Raw genomic sequence first — 19,623 nt, 5'->3', positions numbered from 1 at the left:
CGAGGGTCCGACCGAGATGCCACATTCAGGTCATGATGTTTAACTCGTAATTCTGACAACTCACTGGAACGACATCATACAAACAACAGCATATGTCATAAATACAACAATTCGAAACTCATTTTACAGAATTTACACAGTTTGTTTGCGTCTACTTCCACTTGATAATAGACAATGAGATATATGTAATAAAGCTGCTAATTTATGCGGAATAAGGAGGCCTCTTAAAGTCCTCACTCTTCCGATATGCGTGAATGTAACATGTATCCTCTACGGCGGCCGTGTTGTCCACAAATCAGCCAACGCGTCAAGAGTGCGAAGAGGAACACGAACTAGCGTTTATTTTGTTTTCTGTGTGTCATCACCACATTTTCGCACCTAATTGATGAGTTGTCTCTACCTAGCCACATAACAGACTCATACACAGACAGGTGTTTTGGTGACTTAATGGGTGGAAAGAAGAAGAAGTCGGCGGCGCCAGCGGCTGCTCCAGCTCCAGTGGCCCCGGCCACAGCAGCAGCAGCAGCGGGGAACAGCGTGTCGGAGGAGCCGAGGAAACAACCGGCCAGCAACAAGCCGACAAAACCATCCAAAGAGAGCACGTCAAAAGGTGGTATGACCTGCCAGCAGGTGTTGCTATGTTTTAAAAACATCACTGTGCAGTCAGATATCGACGGTGCGACGTTTCCTGTAGGCTACTGATCAAAAGGTGAACGAGTGTAGATGTGATCACTTCACTCTGAAGTGACATGTACGAAATAATAATACATATTATATATATAATAATACATATATTATAAATATATGTGATATCCTAAGTTTGTGCTGTGATCAGTGCAGTGTTGTGCACATTCACTGCAAAAAATCCTTCTTGCAGGGATGGTAAACAGTATAGTAAACATTTAGAGCTTAAAATCTGTTTATGTGTGGTTGTTTTAAAGGTGATTAAACTTTTTCCTAATCTATAACTTGTGGTGCATTTAACCCTGTGGTGGGCATTTACCTGCACAGCAAATAAGACATTTGTCAGTTTAGAAAAATGGTCATATCCTCTAAAATGTCATATTAATCATTAATGAAGTTGTTAATAGTTGTTACATGGTCTGTATACAAATATGTATCAATGGATTAGTAATGTATGCATATAAATTATATGTATATTATATATGTATGTCAGTGAAATTGATCGTTGAACTTACAGGAAATCTGCCTCATAATTAACACGTGCTCTGTCTTGTCCTTACTACAGCTCCAAAGACCTACAGTCTTGCCAATGCTGCCCAGGTTGACACAGGTGGGGTCTCGGACAAGTCCATTCTCAAAGTGAGTCAGCTGCTTCTAACAGATACGGACTGTCTGAAGTATTTCAGTGTATTATCAAAGAACCTGTTGTGCTTAAAGAAAGTCTGTGACCATAATGTCTCATTTTTATACAGGTTGCAATTCAAGCTGATCTGGAGAAGAAGATCATCAAGCTGATCAATGACTTCAGGCAGGAGAATGGGGATAAAGGGCCCATATCAGGCAGACTTACCAGCAAGAAATTGCTGGTAAAGAAAACTTTTTCTCTGATTTTGATTAGTAGATTTTCTTGCATTGCTGTATTCAGGTTGCCTTTCTCTTGATGTTCCTGCAGGACCTGTATACGGCTCTGCAGAAGTTCAACTTTAAGAAAGAACACATCGAGGAGGCGATGAAGAGCAGTGTGCTTTATGGAGGTGATCTCCACTCTGCTCTCGACTGGCTCTGCCTCAACCTTGAAGATGGTAATGAGGTCATTTGTATAATCACCATATAGTTCAGCAGGACATGAGGCTGTCAAGACAGCGACTTTAAACTTAAATGTGTTGCATGTTTCACAGAGGAACTGCCCGAAGGGTTCAGCCAGCAGATGCAGGAGGAGAGCCAGAGGAGCAGGCCCAGGTTCCAGCCTCCTGCCCAGAAGAAACCTGCAGCCCTGAGCCCCAAAGCACCCAACAACACCCGCAAAGAGACAGCCAAGGTTTGTGTGTGTAAACACTAAACTAATATGTGCTGTCACACTACATAATATCTCATAAGTGCGTGTGGTGTTTGACAGACCACAGAGAAGGAGGAGGCTGCAAGCGTGAAAGACTGGATCTTGAGGTATGCGGAGCAGAGCAGTGAAGAAGAGGAGGATGAGGAAGAAGGGAAGACTGCTCGCAATCCTGAACTGGAGGAAAAGTTTGACCCAGTAAAGTTCTATATATTTCTAAAAAGTTAAAGGCCCCTGTTTCCAGTCAGCTGAGCTAAGCTAAGCTGCTAGTTGCAGATTGTTTTAACCTTTTGTTTTTTATCTTCATTTATTTATTTTTTTACTTGTTTTACTTTCCTCCGTACTTGTCTTTTTTGCATTTGTGTGGGGTTAGGAAATTGTGATGGTATAGTTTAATTAATGTCATTAAGTACATAGCATCATATCCCTGTTCTCTAATAGTTTGTATTATTTCTTACCATGTAGAATGACAGATATTTGATCCTTACTGCTCAACTGTATGACACTAAAGAAATGGCAGCTGCTGCAAAAGCCAAAGGAGACAAGGCTGGCCAACGGATGGCACAGGACAGAGTACGCATCATACAGCAAGGTGCATGACTTAACTCAGTTTATTTCTTAATTTACTTAGGACTTTTCTGGAACACATGTATTTTCTTTCATTGCAACTTCATATTTAGTATTTTTATCAACATTTCTTCCCCTCATCTAACCTGATATTTTCTCTTTCTAGAGATGAAGCAACTCGAGTCCCACCCCATGTTTAATCCTGCTATAAAAGTGGTGGATGTGCCTCAAAAGGAAAAGAAAACCCTTCCTGTGAATGAAGACAAAGAGGATATCGCCTTTAACTTATTTGAACAAGCTGAAAAGGATCCGCCTGCTGAGAAAGGTTCATTTTAAATTAATACCTTCAGCCAAGTTAATTTCATTCATCAAGGGACTTGAACTACATAGGTTATAGTAAATGCAGTATCACTGTAATAGGAGGCTGCTGAAATTGACAGTAACAAAGACAGAGTGAGATGCAGCCATTTTATAATTTTATTTCATTTTCATTTGTAGTTGTGAAAAAGAACGAGCCAAAGGACATTCGCAATTTTGACTACACAGCTCGCAGCTGGACAGGAAAGTCTCCCAAACAGTTCCTAATTGACTGGGTGAGAAAGAACCTGCCCAAGAGCCCACCACCGGCTTTTCACAAAGTTGCTGCTGGGAGATATTGGAGATGCAAGTAAGTGTGTGTCTATAACCTGAGGAGATTGAGATTCTTAAACCTATTAAATCTTGTTATATTTGAGTTTGCATTATGTTTTGTGTCTTCACGCTTATTAGGGTGCGTGTTCAGAGGCCAGATGACGTGATGGAAGTCTGTCCAACGATTCTGACAGAGGACAGCATGCAGGCTCAACATCTGGCAGCCACACTGGCACTCTACAACCTAGTGAAAGGACAGGTACTATAGCTAACCTAGCAGAGGATACTCTTGTTTGTACTTGTTTGGCATGTTTAGAATTACATTTCGGCTCTGATTTCCCTTTCTCTGATTGTTTGGTTCTCAGTCAGTCCACCAGCTCCTTCCTCCCACCTACAGAGAAGTGTGGCTGGAGTGGAGAGACAGTGAGCAGCAGCAACAGGAAGAGAGCCGCACTGCTGCTAACAAACCTCGAGACCAATTTATCTCCCGGCTTCTGACCAGGCTCAAACAGCAGCAAAACCAGAGTCAAGTGCAGGGGTCTGGATCCAAAGGCCAGGTGGGACTGGATAAAGCTGGGGATGAGGATCCTGAAGAGTCCTGGGAGAACCTGGCAGAGCTTGAGATTGGGGAGGGAGGAGGAGAACTGGATGACAAGAGTGAGAAAAGAGGAGGGAGAAAAGAGGGGGCAGGCGCACTTGAGGCATCCAGAGAGCTTTTAAAGAAGCTGAAGAAGTCCTCGTTGGCCCGCAAACTGCAGGTAAACACACAGAAGCACATCAGAGTTTACCACATTAGAGACAGGCTGAGCCACACATGCATTATATAAACCAAGTCATTCAACGAGTGTCCTACCTTTAAGGCAGAGCGAGAGCAGCTTCCTGTCTTCCAACATCGGCATCGTGTCTTGGAGGCTTTGCAGCGCCACCCTGTGGTGGTCGTGGCAGGTGAGACAGGCAGTGGGAAGAGTACTCAGATTCCTCAGTTCCTGCTGGAGGAGCTTTTGACTGGGGGCAAAGTGCCACAGCCCTGCAACATCGTGGTGACCCAGCCCCGCAGGATATCTGCCATGAGCCTGGCCTGCAGAGTCAGTCAGGAGCTTGGCTGCGAGGATGGACCAGGATCTAAGGTAAAAAAACATTTTTACTCAAACATGGTTTTAGACCTGAGAACCCTCATATATATGTGTACATCTAGGCTGCCACCTGCTTTAATGATTATGTTTAAATCATGTTTTAGTCGTCACTGTGTGGATATCAGATGCGAATGGAGAATCGATCTGGGGAGTGGACCCGCCTGCTGTACTGTACTACTGGAGTTCTGCTCAGGAAACTCCAGCACGACAGACACCTCAACTCGCTGACGCACATCATCGTAGACGAGGTACTAACAGTTTGCAGTTTAATCCACCTCATCCACTAATCAAGTGCATGTGACCAACGAGGCAGCAAGGTGGAAAGTCTGTACTCCATTTCACCTCACCTTCTTCTCAGGTCCATGAGCGCAGCGTCCACTCAGACTTCCTGCTAACCATCCTGAAAGATGTTGTCATGAGGAGGTCAGACCTGCAGCTGATTCTCATGAGCGCCACAGTGGACTGTGACAAGTTCTCAAACTACTTCAACCGCTGCCCAGTGATCACCATTCCTGGCCGGACTTTTCCTGTTGAGGTGGGCAGAGCTTTAGAAGTTCATGTGTTTACTTGTCTGCATAGTGTGATTGAAGTTCTTTGAAAGTGGAAATCATTGGAGAGCTGCATCTGTTTACTCATACTGCTGAAGCATTTTTGATATTCAATCAAGAACTTGAAGCTAAATAAGAATTAACCTGAGGCAGAGAACAGAATTTATTGTTGTTAAGCTCCTGTGATACTGTTCCCAGGTGTTTCACTTAGAAGACATAGTGGAGCAGACAGGGTTACATCCTGGAGAAGGACTCGGAGTACAGCCAGAAAATTCTTGAAGAAGAAGAGGAAGTCAGCATCTCTGTCACACAGAAAGGTGGCAAGTCTTTACAACACCAGGTAATATTGGCTCTCGGCAGCAGTTTTACTTACTGGTCATTTACAGTGTAGTGTGTGTCAATCTGTATGCGTCTATCTGTTCCAGGAGGTGATATTGAGGGACTCGTCCTCAGGCTGGGACCTAGGTCCTGACCTCGACCACTTCAGTAGCAGGACCCGTCAGGTGCTGCAGTACATGAACCCTAACAAGATCAACATGGACTTGCTGGTTGACCTCATTGACTACCTAGGTACAACATATCATGATTTCAGATAGATGCTTCTACGTGTTGTGGTGGCTCCATGTGTGTAATCTTTCTGGTATCCTTCTCTTCAGACAAATCCCCACAATTTACAGAGGTGGATGGAGCCGTTCTTGTGTTCCTCCCAGGTCTGGCTCACATCCAGCAGCTTTATGACCTGTTGTCCTCAGACAAAAGATTCAGGGACAAAAACAGGTGACACACACTAATCCAGTTTACTGTAATTCAATCTAACCCATTTAAACTGTACATTAAATTTAACCTATTTTCCTCATTAGGTACCGGTTAGTTGCTCTCCATTCAACTCTCTCATCAAAGGACCAAGCTGCCGCCTTCACAGTGCCACCTGCTGGAGTTAGGAAGGTACTGCCAAATGTGTTAAACTGTTGAAGTGTTAAAAATTACACGCAGCATAATATAGAGCACATTCAAGATGTAATATGACTCAGGAAGGGTGTTTTCACACATCCGGTGGTTCTTTCTTTGTTGTCTCTGTTTTAGATTGTGTTGTCGACTAACATTGCTGAGACAGGTGTGACTATTCCTGATGTTGTGTTTGTCATCGACACCGGGAAGACCAAAGAAAATAAGTAAGGGATTATGAACAAGTTGTGTTATAGTATTAAGTTAAAACAGCTTAATGTTAAGACCACAATGAAACCACAAATATCAGCCTCATGGTGGTGCAAGACGAGACGTCAGAGGTTCCCGAAAGTCATTCAGCAGCCATGAATGTCTGTTCCATGTCAAAGCACATGAGCATGATAAATGGCAAAACCTCAGTGTTTAAAATACTTGAATCCAGTCTGCTGTGTTGTTCAGGTATCATGAAAGCAGCCAGATGAGTTCTCTAGTGGAAACATTTGTTTCCAAAGCCAGCGCCCTCCAGAGGCAGGGCAGAGCGGGACGTGTCCGAAATGGCTTCTGCTTCAGACTCTACCCAAAATACAGGCAGGTTATGGAACTCATCATTCACTGTGCACAGAAATTATATTGCTGTTCGAAGTCATGTGCTGATCAGTTCTGCTCTTGTTTAATCTCTTTGACCTCAGATTTGATGCTTTCATGGATTACTCCATTCCAGAGATACTACGGGTCCCACTGGAGGAGCTCTGTCTTCATATTATGGTATATGAACCACACACAGTAGCACGTATATGAGCAGACTCTCACAAACATTATTGAATCTTCTGTTTGAGGTGTCCTTCACACCTCTCTCTTAACTCTCCTCGCTGACAGAAATGTCAGTATGGCTCTCCGGAAGACTTCCTGAGCCGCGCCCTGGATGCTCCTCAGCCACAGTCGGTCAGTAACGCTGTCAACCTGCTGAGGAAGATTGGTGCGTGTCACCTCAACAATCATCTCCTTACCCCTCTGGGACACCACCTGGCGAGTCTGCCCGTCAACGTAAAGATTGGAAAGATGCTCATTTATGGAGCCATCTTTGGCTGCTTGGAGCCTATAGTACGTCCCACTGCCTAATTATTCAGAAAACAAACATTTGAACTACTACAACTACTATTATACCTTCATATTTTATGTCATAATTCTACTTGAATGGTTTCATATATACCACGAATGTTAATAAAATATTTGTTGCAGGCGACCATCGCTGCAGCCATGACTGAGAAGTCTCCCTTCTCCACACCAATGAATAGAAAGGATGAAGCTAACTTGGCCAAAGCTGCACTGGCATTAGCAAACTCTGACCACCTCACCATATACAATGCATATCTGGGGTATGAAATATATTAAGATGTTTTTAAGGCTTGACTTCAAACACAGGCTGTGCATTTTTCTCTAAGGGTTTGATTGAGATTTTATAAGCCTCAAGCACACAGTTTTTTTTTATTTAAAAAGGTCTGTAAGGTTTTTCTTGCCTGCTTTGTGCAGTAACAAATCAGTTATGCATTTTCTTTCTCTAATTTGGATCTGGGTCAGCTTTATTGATTAATTATATGGATGTAAATTATTGTTATAAACGGCTAATGAGGCTAAATAATTTTAGGCCTCAGTGTCCTTACTCTTTTTCTGTGTGAAAATGTAAACTAAAATCTATGTTTTTATGCTTGACAAAACCACTGAAAAACATTTGAATTCATTTGGATCTATTTTCTTGTGTTTTTACACTTAGGTGGAAGAACTCGCAGGCTGAGGGACTGAGAGTAGAAATGTCCTACTGTAGAAAACATTTCCTCAATCGAACAGCTCTCATCACAATAGAGGTGCGACACATGTATTTGCATCTTAGCTACTTTTGGCAAACAGTTTCCTCTACCTCATTTTGTCTTACACCATGCGTATGTGGGCATTTCCCACCCAGGAAGTGAAGCATGAGCTGATGAAGATGATGGAGCAGGCAGGCTTCTGCTCAACTCGCTCCTCGTCTTCCCACTCAAAGCTGCAGGCGGCTCCATTCTCCAAGCAGCAGATTTCTGTTGCGAACTCAGTATTGACAGCAGGCCTCTACGACAGCGTGGCTCGGGTACTGTGCACCCCCTCTGTGGATGTGCTCGAGCGAGTGGCCTGCACAGTGGAAACTGCTCAAGGCAAGGCTCAGGTCCATCCCTCATCTGTTAACCGCAACCTGCAGACGCACGGCTGGCTGCTGTACCAGGAGAAGGTAAAGCTGAAGAGTCTGTGTGTATACGTGAATAATATTTTTTAGTCTCTCTTGTCCTAATAGATGTTTATCCACAGGTGAAGTACACTAAGATCTACCTGCGAGACACCACTCTGATATCTCCTTTCCCTCTGCTGCTGTTTGGAGGTGACATCGACATCCAGCATAGAGAGAGGCTCATCTCACTAGATGGATGGATTCACTTTCAGGTCAGAGGTCGACCAGCCTGCTCTGGGCTCAGAGTTAACCATACATAATGTAGGCATTTATTTTCAGAACCAGCATGTGTTTATTATTATTCAGTTTTATGTGTTCCTCTTTAAAGGCTCCTGTACGGATCGGTGTTATCTTCAAACACCTGAGGCGGCTGATGGACTCTTTGCTTGAAAAGAAGCTGGAGAATCCTAAAATGAATCTGGAAGGTAAATCAGGCTCCACAGTATGTATAAAAAAAAAATAATAATAAAAAAAAAAAAGTGACTCTGTGCCTGTGGTTAGGCAGCACAAACATGGCCGCGCTTTCTTTCTGGCTGACAAATCACATCAAAACCAACAATAAGTTGATCTTTCTAACGAGAGTTAGAGTTATCATTAATGGGAGTTTGATCCTCCTCAGGCAAAATAGTTCCACATTAATTAAGAGGAACCGTTTTTTTAAAGGAACAATTCAAATGAAAACCTTCTACACCGCCCATTTTCATTTTTTTTTTTTACAGGGGAATGATTTGATCTCATCCCACCTCTCTGTTTCTATTTCAGGTGAGAGGACCATCCAGGTGATTCTAGATCTGATCAAATCTGAGCATGCTCTGTGATTATCAGACCACCAAAGCAATTTCCTACTAAGAACCTTGACACCAGTAACTTTTCATACACCGTCAACAGCCGTCTCTGTCTTGTGCTGACAAAGTGCTTCCCATTTCAAGTCTGGTATTCAGGGTTAACACCTTAAGACACACAGCACCCCAGAGACAGATACATCCTAAAGGTGGACTGATGGTTACAATGAGCTCTTACTCACATTGAGAAAATCTATAAAATGTTGTCGTCTGAAGAAGAAAAACGAATAATGAGATAACAGCATTGCCAAATGTGAAGTAAAGCTGTTCTGATTTTGTTTTTATTTCAAACTGTCATTGTGTCATGCTTGCTAGTAAAAATAAAATACTACCTTAAATATTAAATAGCAGGTGTGATTGCAGACAGAAAACATTTTAACACATACAGATGCAGTCAAACTGTTTAAGTTAAAGGTCAGCTTTCTTCTATGTTTAACTTTGTTTAAATATGGTTGTGTACACAGCACTTATACTAACTAACTGTGAAGTGTGAGAGCTTTAAGGTTCCAATCACAGGATCACGGTCAGCTGACATACTACTTTCACATCAGAGAGGAAATGAAATCAAGTAGCAAAATGACTCATTATCCTATTTTGTGAACCTCTAAAGTTTTGAAATTTGGACGAGTCAAGACCCACAAAATTACATTATTTATAGGAAACAGAAATTTACATGTGAGTAATAAATAGGTTCTGTGTCTGAAAAAGTAGACACAACTGTTTTATGTGTTCATTTTTTTATCTCATCAGCTTCTATATTGTCTTATATTGTACAGAATGAAAGCAGAAATCCTCACTTTAACTAGTCCCCATTTCAAAACCGCACACAAACCTGAAAATACAATAATGTTTATGGTTTCTAACATAGTGATAAGTTCAAAATCCCAAACAACCTCGCCTAAAAACATGTATGAACAAGTGGAGAAATGATTCTCCATATCCATGGTTCAGTTCATACCTCAGGTTTACCAGTTTGGGTGGGTGGCTGAGAACCAAAATGTTCATACTTCATTGTGCTCAAGAGGTTCACAGTCTCAGAGTTAAAATCCATCTGAAGTGAATTAAACCAGCCTTTTACCAAGCACTCCTTGTCCTAACTAAATACTTTGTAATTGTCTATAAAATTAGTTTTGGTACATTATTAACAAAGTGAGAGGAGTTTCAGCCTCCTCTTAAGAATCATAACATACTTAGTATGGACACAGTAATGACACATATTTTCCAAAAAACACAAATGTAGAAATGATGGGTTCATGTCCATTAGAAAGCTCTATCACCGTGCAATAATTCCTCCACCTGACCCATGTTTTAGTAATGGATAACACTGTACTCTGAATCCTGCACTGTCGAGTAGACTGCGTTATCTGTAATTGAAGCAAACATTGAAAACATTGTTAACTTTGAAAAACAGAAGCGTGCAGCAACCACTCAGTTTATAAAACCCACACACACACTGCCAGAAGACACAAGTGACGGAGATACTATAATGTAATAAAGTCTGTGATGCTAGTGAAACAGAGGGGACACAAGACTTTGGCTCTGTATTTGCTTTTATATATTTTTTTCACGTGGGTACTCCACTCTTTCCCATTGGCTCACATACATGGATTCCTCAGATGGACTATGGTTAGACCAATGCAGCCAAGCCTATTCAGCTACCTCATCCTAGCAACACACCATACACTCTATTTAATAAAGAAGAAAGTCATACCTTCACTGCTGGGTGTTGGATCAGGTAATGCCCCCCTCCTGCAAATTCACAAAGCAGAGTAAACAATAATGTTAAGCAGCTAGTGTTCTAAAAGTTAAGTCAGGTGGCAGCCTCTCCTAGAATTTATCTCTTGCTTACCTGATGACTGATGGTATTAGTCGAGAAGCCAAAGGTACAGTTGGAGACTTCTGACCACTGTAGAAGTTCTCATACCCAATCGGAGCTGTTGGAGAAGAGCACTGATGACACTGTGTGTGCTTGTGTGTTGTCTGAAAACTACCTTCCTCTATTTGTGCACAGCATTCCAGCTTTGGTTAATTGTTAATTACAGTATTAGTATTATCAATGAGTACTTCTGCATTCATACCTGGTGGCTTATCTCCGGTTTGTCTGAGGTTCACAAAGTGTTCAATGTCTTCCCATACGTCACACTGTTCCAGTGACTTTCTCACTTCCTCATACAGCTACACACAAAAACACATGCATAGAAAGGCAGTAAAAACAAGGTCAGAGTCCAGTTAAGCCATTTCTTTTTAGACATACATGGGTTTGTTTAGTGGGTTTGTGCAAATGATGTTGGGATTTTGTAGAGTTATATTTTGTAAGATTTTAAACCTTTAACACTCCAAAGTACCTTGCGATGACATCTGTTATGATTTGGTGCTATACAAATAAAACTGAATTGAATTGAATTAAATATGCAAAGATTTTTGTTTCCACTTGCAATCAGCAGAACACGTTAAATAAATATCAAGCAAATATCACACTGATGTTACTGTGAGTGTTAATGAGTGTGTGGAGAGTTTGTTTTTTCACAATAGCTGCCTGCTGCATGGTTGACTGACCAAAACAGCAAATTTGTGTAGACCTAGAGCTGTAGCGGACTGCAAAGTTTATGATTTTTCTGACTTAAAGCTGCTAAAATAGATTGCAGCACCCTGTGGTAACGATCTAAACACTACCTCATCACTGGTAACACATTGCTGCGACAGCTGGTTGAGGTGAGTCCAAACTGTGTTTCTCAGAAAGTTGATGCGTTCCAATGACAGTTTTTCAAACATCTGTGAAGGAAAACATTCAGCTTATTTAAAGTACGTATGCTGTATGCAAACACAAGGAATATGGATTTGTTCCATGTATTACCTCACAGGACTTGACATGTTCCTTTAGCCAATCATCTCTAATCTTTCCCAGTGCTGTCACATTCTGGTGGTATAACCTGTCTGCGAATGAAACCCATACATCGGTATTAACAAGCAACATACAGTACTATAACCACTACAGTACAGGGAACAAGCGTGTACCAAATTACATTGTAATCCTTCCAATAGTGGTTGAGTAATATCAATTAAAACAACAAAAATGAACCTCACGTTTGTAGTGTCTTCAAGAGTTTAAAAAAAGAACTGAATGTAAAGCTCTTTGGATAAAATATTATATAAATGCTTTGTAGTCCATCCACCCCTCAAGTTCACCTAGGACGTGATGCAGTGAACATGTCTGTAGGCTTTGTGCTAACTTACCTGCTTCTTCTGCATTCTGTTTGGCTTGCTGTGCTTTTGCTAAGAGCTGAAAGAGAACGGCAGGAAAAAACAACATGTGACTTTTAAGTCGTCTACAGAAATTACGGCTCACAAGGTCTTTTCAACACTGTCAGCTGGTTCCTCAAAGTGGGCCAAGACAGTAAATGAACAATACACAAAGCCCTGAGATATCATGGTACATTTATCGTGCCAATACTAATTATTTAACACAATTAGAGCACAAACCTACACTAATCAAAAGAAAATATTAGGTCTGTTAATAAATTATTATAGGCCATAATGGAACAAATACAACTTTGCCTTAAGTGGGACATGAGACGACGCAAAGCTGAACAAAAGCTACTCAGGCCATTATCACATTATCCCAACAATTTGTCCATTTAGTGTCTCCCACCCATTTTAGCCACGATGTGAACATCTTCAGGGCCCAATGTAATTTTTTTTACAATGATACAGTATGAAAGTATAGAAAGTTGCAAATTCTAACATTTAAAATTAAATGATTAACAATTATACTTCATCTTAAAACATAAAACATTAGTGGGAAGCCCCTGTACCTTTTCCATCTGCTTGGTGTTGTTGGTGTTGGTGTTGGTGTTTCGGTTCACATTCTGATCGGCTTCTTCTTTATCTCTGCACTTCTGTTCATATGTCTTTTTTGACTGGGGACATCAAAACAGTAGAGTTTGAGGCCTCTCACGCTATTTTTAGGTCTCTTCCAGTACTTCTTCTTTTGTTTATTATATCAGTGGTGTTAAATGATGCCCTCTGCTTCACTTCCCAACATGTACAACCCAACTTCCTCCACCAAAGAGGAAGAACAAATACAGGATAAGACTGGCATTTTCAGTCAGAAATTCATCTGACATGAAATCATAATAGACTGGGACCCACTTTATTTAAAATAAGTCTATTTTTTCTTACCTTAAATGTAGCCAGTTACAACACATGTATTATGATTAAGTTAAGGCAGATAGGATTAGGTTTAGCATTAATTTTGCATTTTACTCAGTCCACATGATAATCTGCTTAAGTTATCAATAACACAATACAAGGAAAATTTGAGGGAAAGTGTATAACCCCTTAATATTATTACTTACATCCATTGACCTTTTGAATTGTAAAGACTTCTGTTTATGCAGACTATCCATCTGTTGTTCAATCTGAAATTACAAGGTCATATAGCTATGTGTTAACAAGATGCCTCTGTGACCTCATTGCACCACAGTACTGATGAAACCACAAACCTTTTTTCTTGCTTCTTTTTGTTTTTCTCGGAATTCTTCCAGCTTCTTGGCCTCTTCCCTCATGCTCTGAGCCAGTTGTAAGTGTGACAGACTAATATGTTCAGTCTCTGCACAAAAAAGCAGTTTAATTTGTTGCATGCACAGAAAACATGGCCTAAAACATAAAAGTAAAAGGTGTCTGAAAGACATTATTGAGACTCTCATTGAGCATACTTACGTAATTTGAACATGTCCAGTGATCTTTTTAGTGTGCTATAAGAAGAAAAGTACTTAATGCATTTTGCAATATTATAACCTAAATGCATCATTAGGGCATTTTACTATCCACCACACAGCACACAAAAAGAAAATTAAAGCTACACTTGACTTTTTGACCAAGCAGGGTTTCGAGCAATACATCAAACAATGTAAAACTCATTTACTACACAGTTCACAGTGGCTAATTATGGCCATTGTTGTTTTCTCTCCCTCTATTTCACCCCTGTCTTGCTTCCTCTTGCCACCTTAACACCTTTAAACAAAGACAGCACAAATAATGTGACCACTAACCACATGGAAACCAAACTTGCTTGTTGAGAAACACCAAGCAAACAGTAATTTAAATGTGTTGAATAATTTAATCCTCATTTGCACTTTTCAGAGTCTCCCATGTTTGCTTAGGTAGATAGGATTGCACTTGAATGCAAACTAAGAGGCACTAGAAACAGTAGAAATAGCGTCATTCATTTTAATATTTGAGACTGCTTGTAAAAAAAATATGGTCAAACACAGCTCAACACAAAGATGGCTTACTTCATTTCACTGTGTCCACACACTTTCTTGGACAAACCAAGGAGATCTTTGGCATACTTTTCTTCAATCGATGCCCTTAAAGAAACAATAAAAAAATGAGTCCACCCTTATTTTGCACGTACATCCAACAGAGTCAGCACCATCAGTGAGTGTACATATTTAGAAACCTAAGTCATGAGAATTTGTTAGGACTAACAGGAAATAGACAGGACTTTTGTCATACTCTTGTACAATGTAAGAAATGTACCAAGATGCTTTGGAAAATGGGAAACACTTCACTTCAAACTCTATTTTGAAGTGTAACAAGGCATTTAACAAGATTTTTTATTCTTCTTGTGGACACCGTAAGTGGAGGCTGTTGTAAACAGATTTTAAATGACAAGATATACACACAGATTAAATAATATAAATATAACATATAAATAGATATAAAATAAAATAAATAAATAAATATATAGGCAAAGCTACAGACCTCACAGAGTGAAGGTCGTTTGGTGCAAATACATGCATGTTTTTATACTGCATACTGTATTTCTAACTTTCTGTTTTATTATAAGGTTTTTTTTTTTATTTCTGGAAATGTTAGTACTGTTATTTGGAAAACTTTTGTGGTTTTAAAAATGTTCTCATTCTTACATTAGTGAATTTTTCAGCTATTACTGCATGTAGTACTCTCCTCCATTATGGGTTTATGTTTTTATTATGCCGCCACAATGACATGGTTCTTCACTGAATCATAAAGTTTATTTGCATCATTTTTGAATTCTTGTACTGTCATCTACCCAGATGAAGTTTATCCAGTATCTTTGACTGGCAACCTGTGTTTGTGTGTTTTTGTCTAACTTGGAAAGATGATTAATTACTGAGGAAGTAGAATTCAAATGTGACTATTTAAATGACTGCTGCAGCACTATACTGTAGGTCTTCTGCTCCAAGTACGAAGGTTTTCTGCTGGTCTTCCAGGCTGTAGTCTATAGGAACAAATGGTTTCCTAGTGTCTTAATTTACAATGTAGGCTAATTTTACATGTCAATATATTTTATCATCTTTAATTAAGTTTAAGTCAATGTATAACAAATGACATGATGCTGTGTGTATTTTAAGTTTGAATACTAGCAAATTAATTATTCTACTCTTAGCAACTTCAGCCTTGCAAAGTTATGTTCAACCCTCATTTCACCATAGGCGTCGCCTGCTCAATGTCCACCACCTTAACAGCCATTGTTATATGTAATGACTACAGAACTAACTCCACTCTTCTTACTGATAAACTTTGTACTGTAACTTCCCACAGTACAACTACAGAGTGTACAGGTGATGTTGCTCCACTTTATCACTTTCAACTCCCCCTTCCATATCTTTTCATGAAAATCACATTCCCATACTTTGCTAAACCTACTAAGTAAAATTAACTGTTTTTCAGATAAAATATGAAATAATGAAGTATTATAAACCTGATGACCTATGATTTTCTCACGTGTGGCCTTAACAATTTGTTACAACCTGTCTTGCTGCCTACAACTACCACAGCTAGTTACTAGACTGGCAAAGCTGGACACTAGGACCCTGGTACAGTAAAGTACTGCACAACTGGGCTAGAGCAAAATTACTATGCAGATATTTTGCATCATTGCATATACAGAGCATAACTGTACCTGGCTTTCATGAAATCCTCCACCTCTTTGCATGTCTTCTTTCCATCATTGAGGTACTGAATGATGGCATCATAGCCACCAGTACAGGTCAGTTCTGAGTTCTGTCAACAAAGTGGAAAATATAGCTGTTGATTGTTTTTTGTTACAGAATTGCTTATATCTTTATATGTTGGGGTTCTTTATTTAGATTATACTGTAATGTCAGTTTACAGATAAATAATACATTATACACATATTATTATTTCAAAATAGATACTTTGAATATACCCACTTCTCTTACTAACACCTAATTCTAGGTTTATTCTAAATTCAAACAATAAAACTCCTAAGACAACACAGGCACAAATACCCACTTTAACATTAGAATCTCTTACACTGAGTATAAATTGATGTTTTGAACTGCACACCTCCATACTTTAGGTAAGCTCAGGGTAAAAGCCTGTAATTATCCAAACCCAAACCATGTGAATGTCAACGTGTGCTATAAATATGTTCTCAGTGTGTGTAAATGAGAATTAAACCACATAAAAAGTCAAATATTGCTAATTCAGTTATTCAGGGAAGTTAGCATTATTATGCATTTACTCAAGTAACATACTCAACTAAGTACAAATTTGAGGTACTTGTTCTTTGCTTTACACATTTTTGCACACATCAGATGAAGATTTTGAACTATTTGTTCCACTATATGTATATGGCCAATATTAACTAGTTACTGTACTTTGTACATTGTGTACTTCATTTTTCATACAAAAAAGACTAACTGTTTTGGTTAATAGATAAATCTATTCTAAACTAAGTTAAATTTGGCTCTCCTCCGACTAACGGAGTAAGATGCTACTCAAACACTAGCTAAAGCATAAGAAACCAAGACGTCACGTCAAACTGTGGGCAGTTGCAACACTTTTTGCATGTTGCTCAATTACTCAGACTGATATACTGATACAGTTTTAATATAATAAACCTTTATCTGTAAGCAGATTATCCAAATATGTCTATAGAGCAAAGTAAGCTAGATTTTGAAAAGAAGAAGGTGTATCATGTCATCCCATATCTGAGGACAACAGCAACTGTGAACATGCATTGAAATTATATATATATATATATATATATATATATATATATATATATATATATATATATATATATATATATATATATATATATTAACAGTCTTGAGTTTTTATTTGGATAGTTCAGGGGGATGGACACCAACATGTAGGAGGTGGTCATAACAACTTACTGCAAAAATATGAAAACATGACCACAAGCTAAAGTTAGGGAATTTATTAATGTGACCAATGTTTCAACCACAGTTTTTCGAGGAAGGTGTAAAACAAATTTAATATCAACACATAATTAGAGACAACATTAGCAGTCCATTCTTGGGTAATCATCACAGCTTATGAAGGACTATTTGTTGTTTTTGTGATGTGTTTTTGGTGTTTTGTGTAGAACAGACAAGCTAGCTACAGTAAACTGTGGCTGTTCTCTAACTAACACAACGAATACGTTTCATTTAACGCTATTACAGTGAAACTGTACTAATGCTCAACAGGTATTGCCACTTTAATGTATAAAATCTGACGATAAAACCAAACATATACAATATAATTTCCAGCACAGCCCCAAATGTTATAGAAACAGAAATTAACGTTACTTCGTTTGACCCCACGCATCTTTCCGTGATTTTGTGAGATAGTGGCTGATGGCAGTTTTCAGTTAAGAGTTAATATTACCAATAACAAACCTAAATAAACACATAACTCACCCAGAAGTGATCCTTGAAGTGTAGATTTTTCATAACTCTGAGATGTTTCGGACGGAGGAGCTCTGTCGCCGACTGATCGTTCAAACGACAACTGTCGCGTTAAAAGTGCGCCGGGTACGCGCGACCGCCGGAGTCGCGCAAAAGCGGGAGCGCGCACAGCCTGGTGACTGCTGCTGATTATTTCGCTATCAAAGCGTCATAAAATGCAAAAACTGCAAACTGAGGACGTTTGAACTATATCAACAATATAACACAAAAATGTGTTTCATCTGTCTGATATTTTGTTTCTGTCTACTTAAAAGTAGACTATTGTTGGGGATACCATACAAAATGAGAAGGTTCTCATGAGGATTTGTCTTTTTGTGCTCTGTGCTCTGCAGGATGAACCATGCAGTCCATTGGATCCCTGTCTACACCTGTCTACACCTGTCTACACCTGTCTAAGACTAATTCACCAATAAAATGCAGTTTTCACAAAAGGCGAAAAAGTTACCTGCCACGGTGACGCATGCGCAGTGTGAACGTTCTGACGTCAGCACTGTGTGCACTTGAACTTGATGTTTGTGACTAAAAATGGAAAGTTTACGGTAAATAATATATTTATTTATATACTGGTCAATAGTTACACCGTGGCTGCTGTTTAAATAAGGCCTGGAGAATATAGAACAAGTATAGGCAATATAGAGAGGTGATAGTATCATCTGTAATAATATAATACAGCTGTGTGTGAACCCTGAAATGAATTGCACATTGCTTCTTCAAATAAATGACAATGAACAGGGCTACTGTAAAATTAAATCCAAACAACTTTAGAAAAAGTTATCTGTGTATTTTTTTAGTAGATGGGCAGATAGATAGAGCTTTGGCTTGGTGTTGCTTATGAGCTTGCTGCCATCTAGTGATTGATGGAGGTCTGTACAGAGGTAACAAAATGTAATTATCTACATTATTAATAACATTAATGTATCAAATTCATCCATCATCAATATACCTTATTAGGTACATTACTCTATTAAACGTTTTACTTTACAAAGATAATCTTTCAGTCTCCGACCCTAACCTAACCCAAACCTAAACTTTAAAACCAAGTGCAGAACTTGAAAAAAACCTTTAAAGATGTAAACAATGCTTACAAAATGAGAAGTATTGAACAGACATGTGCATGCTCAAACGCATTGTTGTCTGTCTCACTTATGTGAAGCAGGGAAGTTTCTGGGTTATTTATTTATCTATACATATTGCACAACATATTTTCATTACAAAACTAAAAATGTGTTGACATACAGACCATCACATGACATGACATGACTGCCAGTAACTGTGTCAAGTTATACACTACCACTCAATTCATTCTTCAAACTTTTCCTTCATCAAAAAAACAAAACAAAAACAAAAAGCCTTTCAACAGTCAATACCAGGAGATTGATGTAGAGGACTGACAATTGCTAATAATAGGCCTCTATGCAAAAATGTAGATCATTCATAAAAAACAATCTGATTAATTGTCGTTGTTTGTGAAATAGATACAATTGGTTTGAGCGATAGTGTATATTTAAAGTTAAACCACCCTCTCGGTATCTGTCTCTCGCTCTGTCGAACCCTCAGGACGTGGCACTAAAACATTTAAGTGTGCAGGGTTAAATGTTTTACAGCGCTGTTATCTGTAGAGCTTCTGTCTTTTGCAACCATGTGACAACTGTCTCCTCTAGACGAACAAGACTGTGCTTAAAATGACTTTAATCTGTATTAAAATGCAATTTGAATGTACTTGTAGCCTACTTATACTTAAGTTTTCAGACTTTATGTTTCTACTCTATTAGATTTCAGAGGGACATCATGTGCTTTTGCATGAACTGCTTGTAAAATATACCTATAAACTTTTACATTAGATTTGTCAAAGCAGGGCTTTAATTGAATATTTTCAGTGTGGTATTAGCACTTGTTTGGATCCCATGACATAGTGG

At 39.2% G+C, this 19,623-nt stretch overlaps 2 protein-coding genes across 2 annotated transcripts; one reads left to right on the top strand and one right to left on the bottom strand.

Moving 5' to 3' along the window:
• The first annotated feature begins 289 nt into the window (after positions 1-289).
• On the top strand, positions 290-9,284 carry dhx29 (DEAH (Asp-Glu-Ala-His) box polypeptide 29). Its single transcript, XM_026355568.1, is given in 29 exon segments — positions 290-610; positions 1,250-1,323; positions 1,437-1,550; positions 1,637-1,766; positions 1,863-2,002; positions 2,081-2,215; positions 2,483-2,609; positions 2,751-2,909; positions 3,083-3,251; positions 3,353-3,473; positions 3,580-3,972; positions 4,075-4,341; positions 4,452-4,595; positions 4,706-4,882; positions 5,094-5,126; positions 5,128-5,235; positions 5,321-5,465; positions 5,552-5,672; positions 5,756-5,840; positions 5,979-6,067; positions 6,300-6,428; positions 6,530-6,605; positions 6,717-6,941; positions 7,080-7,216; positions 7,612-7,702; positions 7,801-8,100; positions 8,178-8,309; positions 8,426-8,522; positions 8,860-9,284. Coding segments are annotated over 29 exon segments (4,137 nt in total). The 5' UTR covers positions 290-447; the 3' UTR covers positions 8,916-9,284.
• A 136-nt stretch (positions 9,285-9,420) lies between these two features.
• pstpip2 (proline-serine-threonine phosphatase interacting protein 2) lies at positions 9,421-17,739 on the bottom strand. Its single transcript, XM_026355569.1, has 14 exons — positions 17,660-17,739; positions 15,889-15,989; positions 14,234-14,308; positions 13,659-13,693; positions 13,442-13,548; positions 13,295-13,357; positions 12,752-12,856; positions 12,174-12,219; positions 11,794-11,873; positions 11,613-11,711; positions 11,018-11,114; positions 10,789-10,873; positions 10,651-10,688; positions 9,421-10,303 (listed from the first exon to the last, which is right to left on the bottom strand). Exons 1-14 carry the CDS (start codon positions 17,690-17,692, stop codon positions 10,248-10,250), a joined length of 1,020 nt encoding a protein of 339 aa, XP_026211354.1. The 5' UTR covers positions 17,693-17,739; the 3' UTR covers positions 9,421-10,247.
• Positions 17,740-19,623: the final 1,884 nt, after the last annotated feature.

Source organism: Anabas testudineus, chromosome 12 (genome assembly GCF_900324465.2).
Source record: "Anabas testudineus chromosome 12, fAnaTes1.2, whole genome shotgun sequence".
Lineage (NCBI taxonomy): Eukaryota > Metazoa > Chordata > Actinopteri > Anabantiformes > Anabantidae > Anabas > Anabas testudineus.
This window is presented reverse-complemented; position numbering and strand designations above follow the sequence as displayed.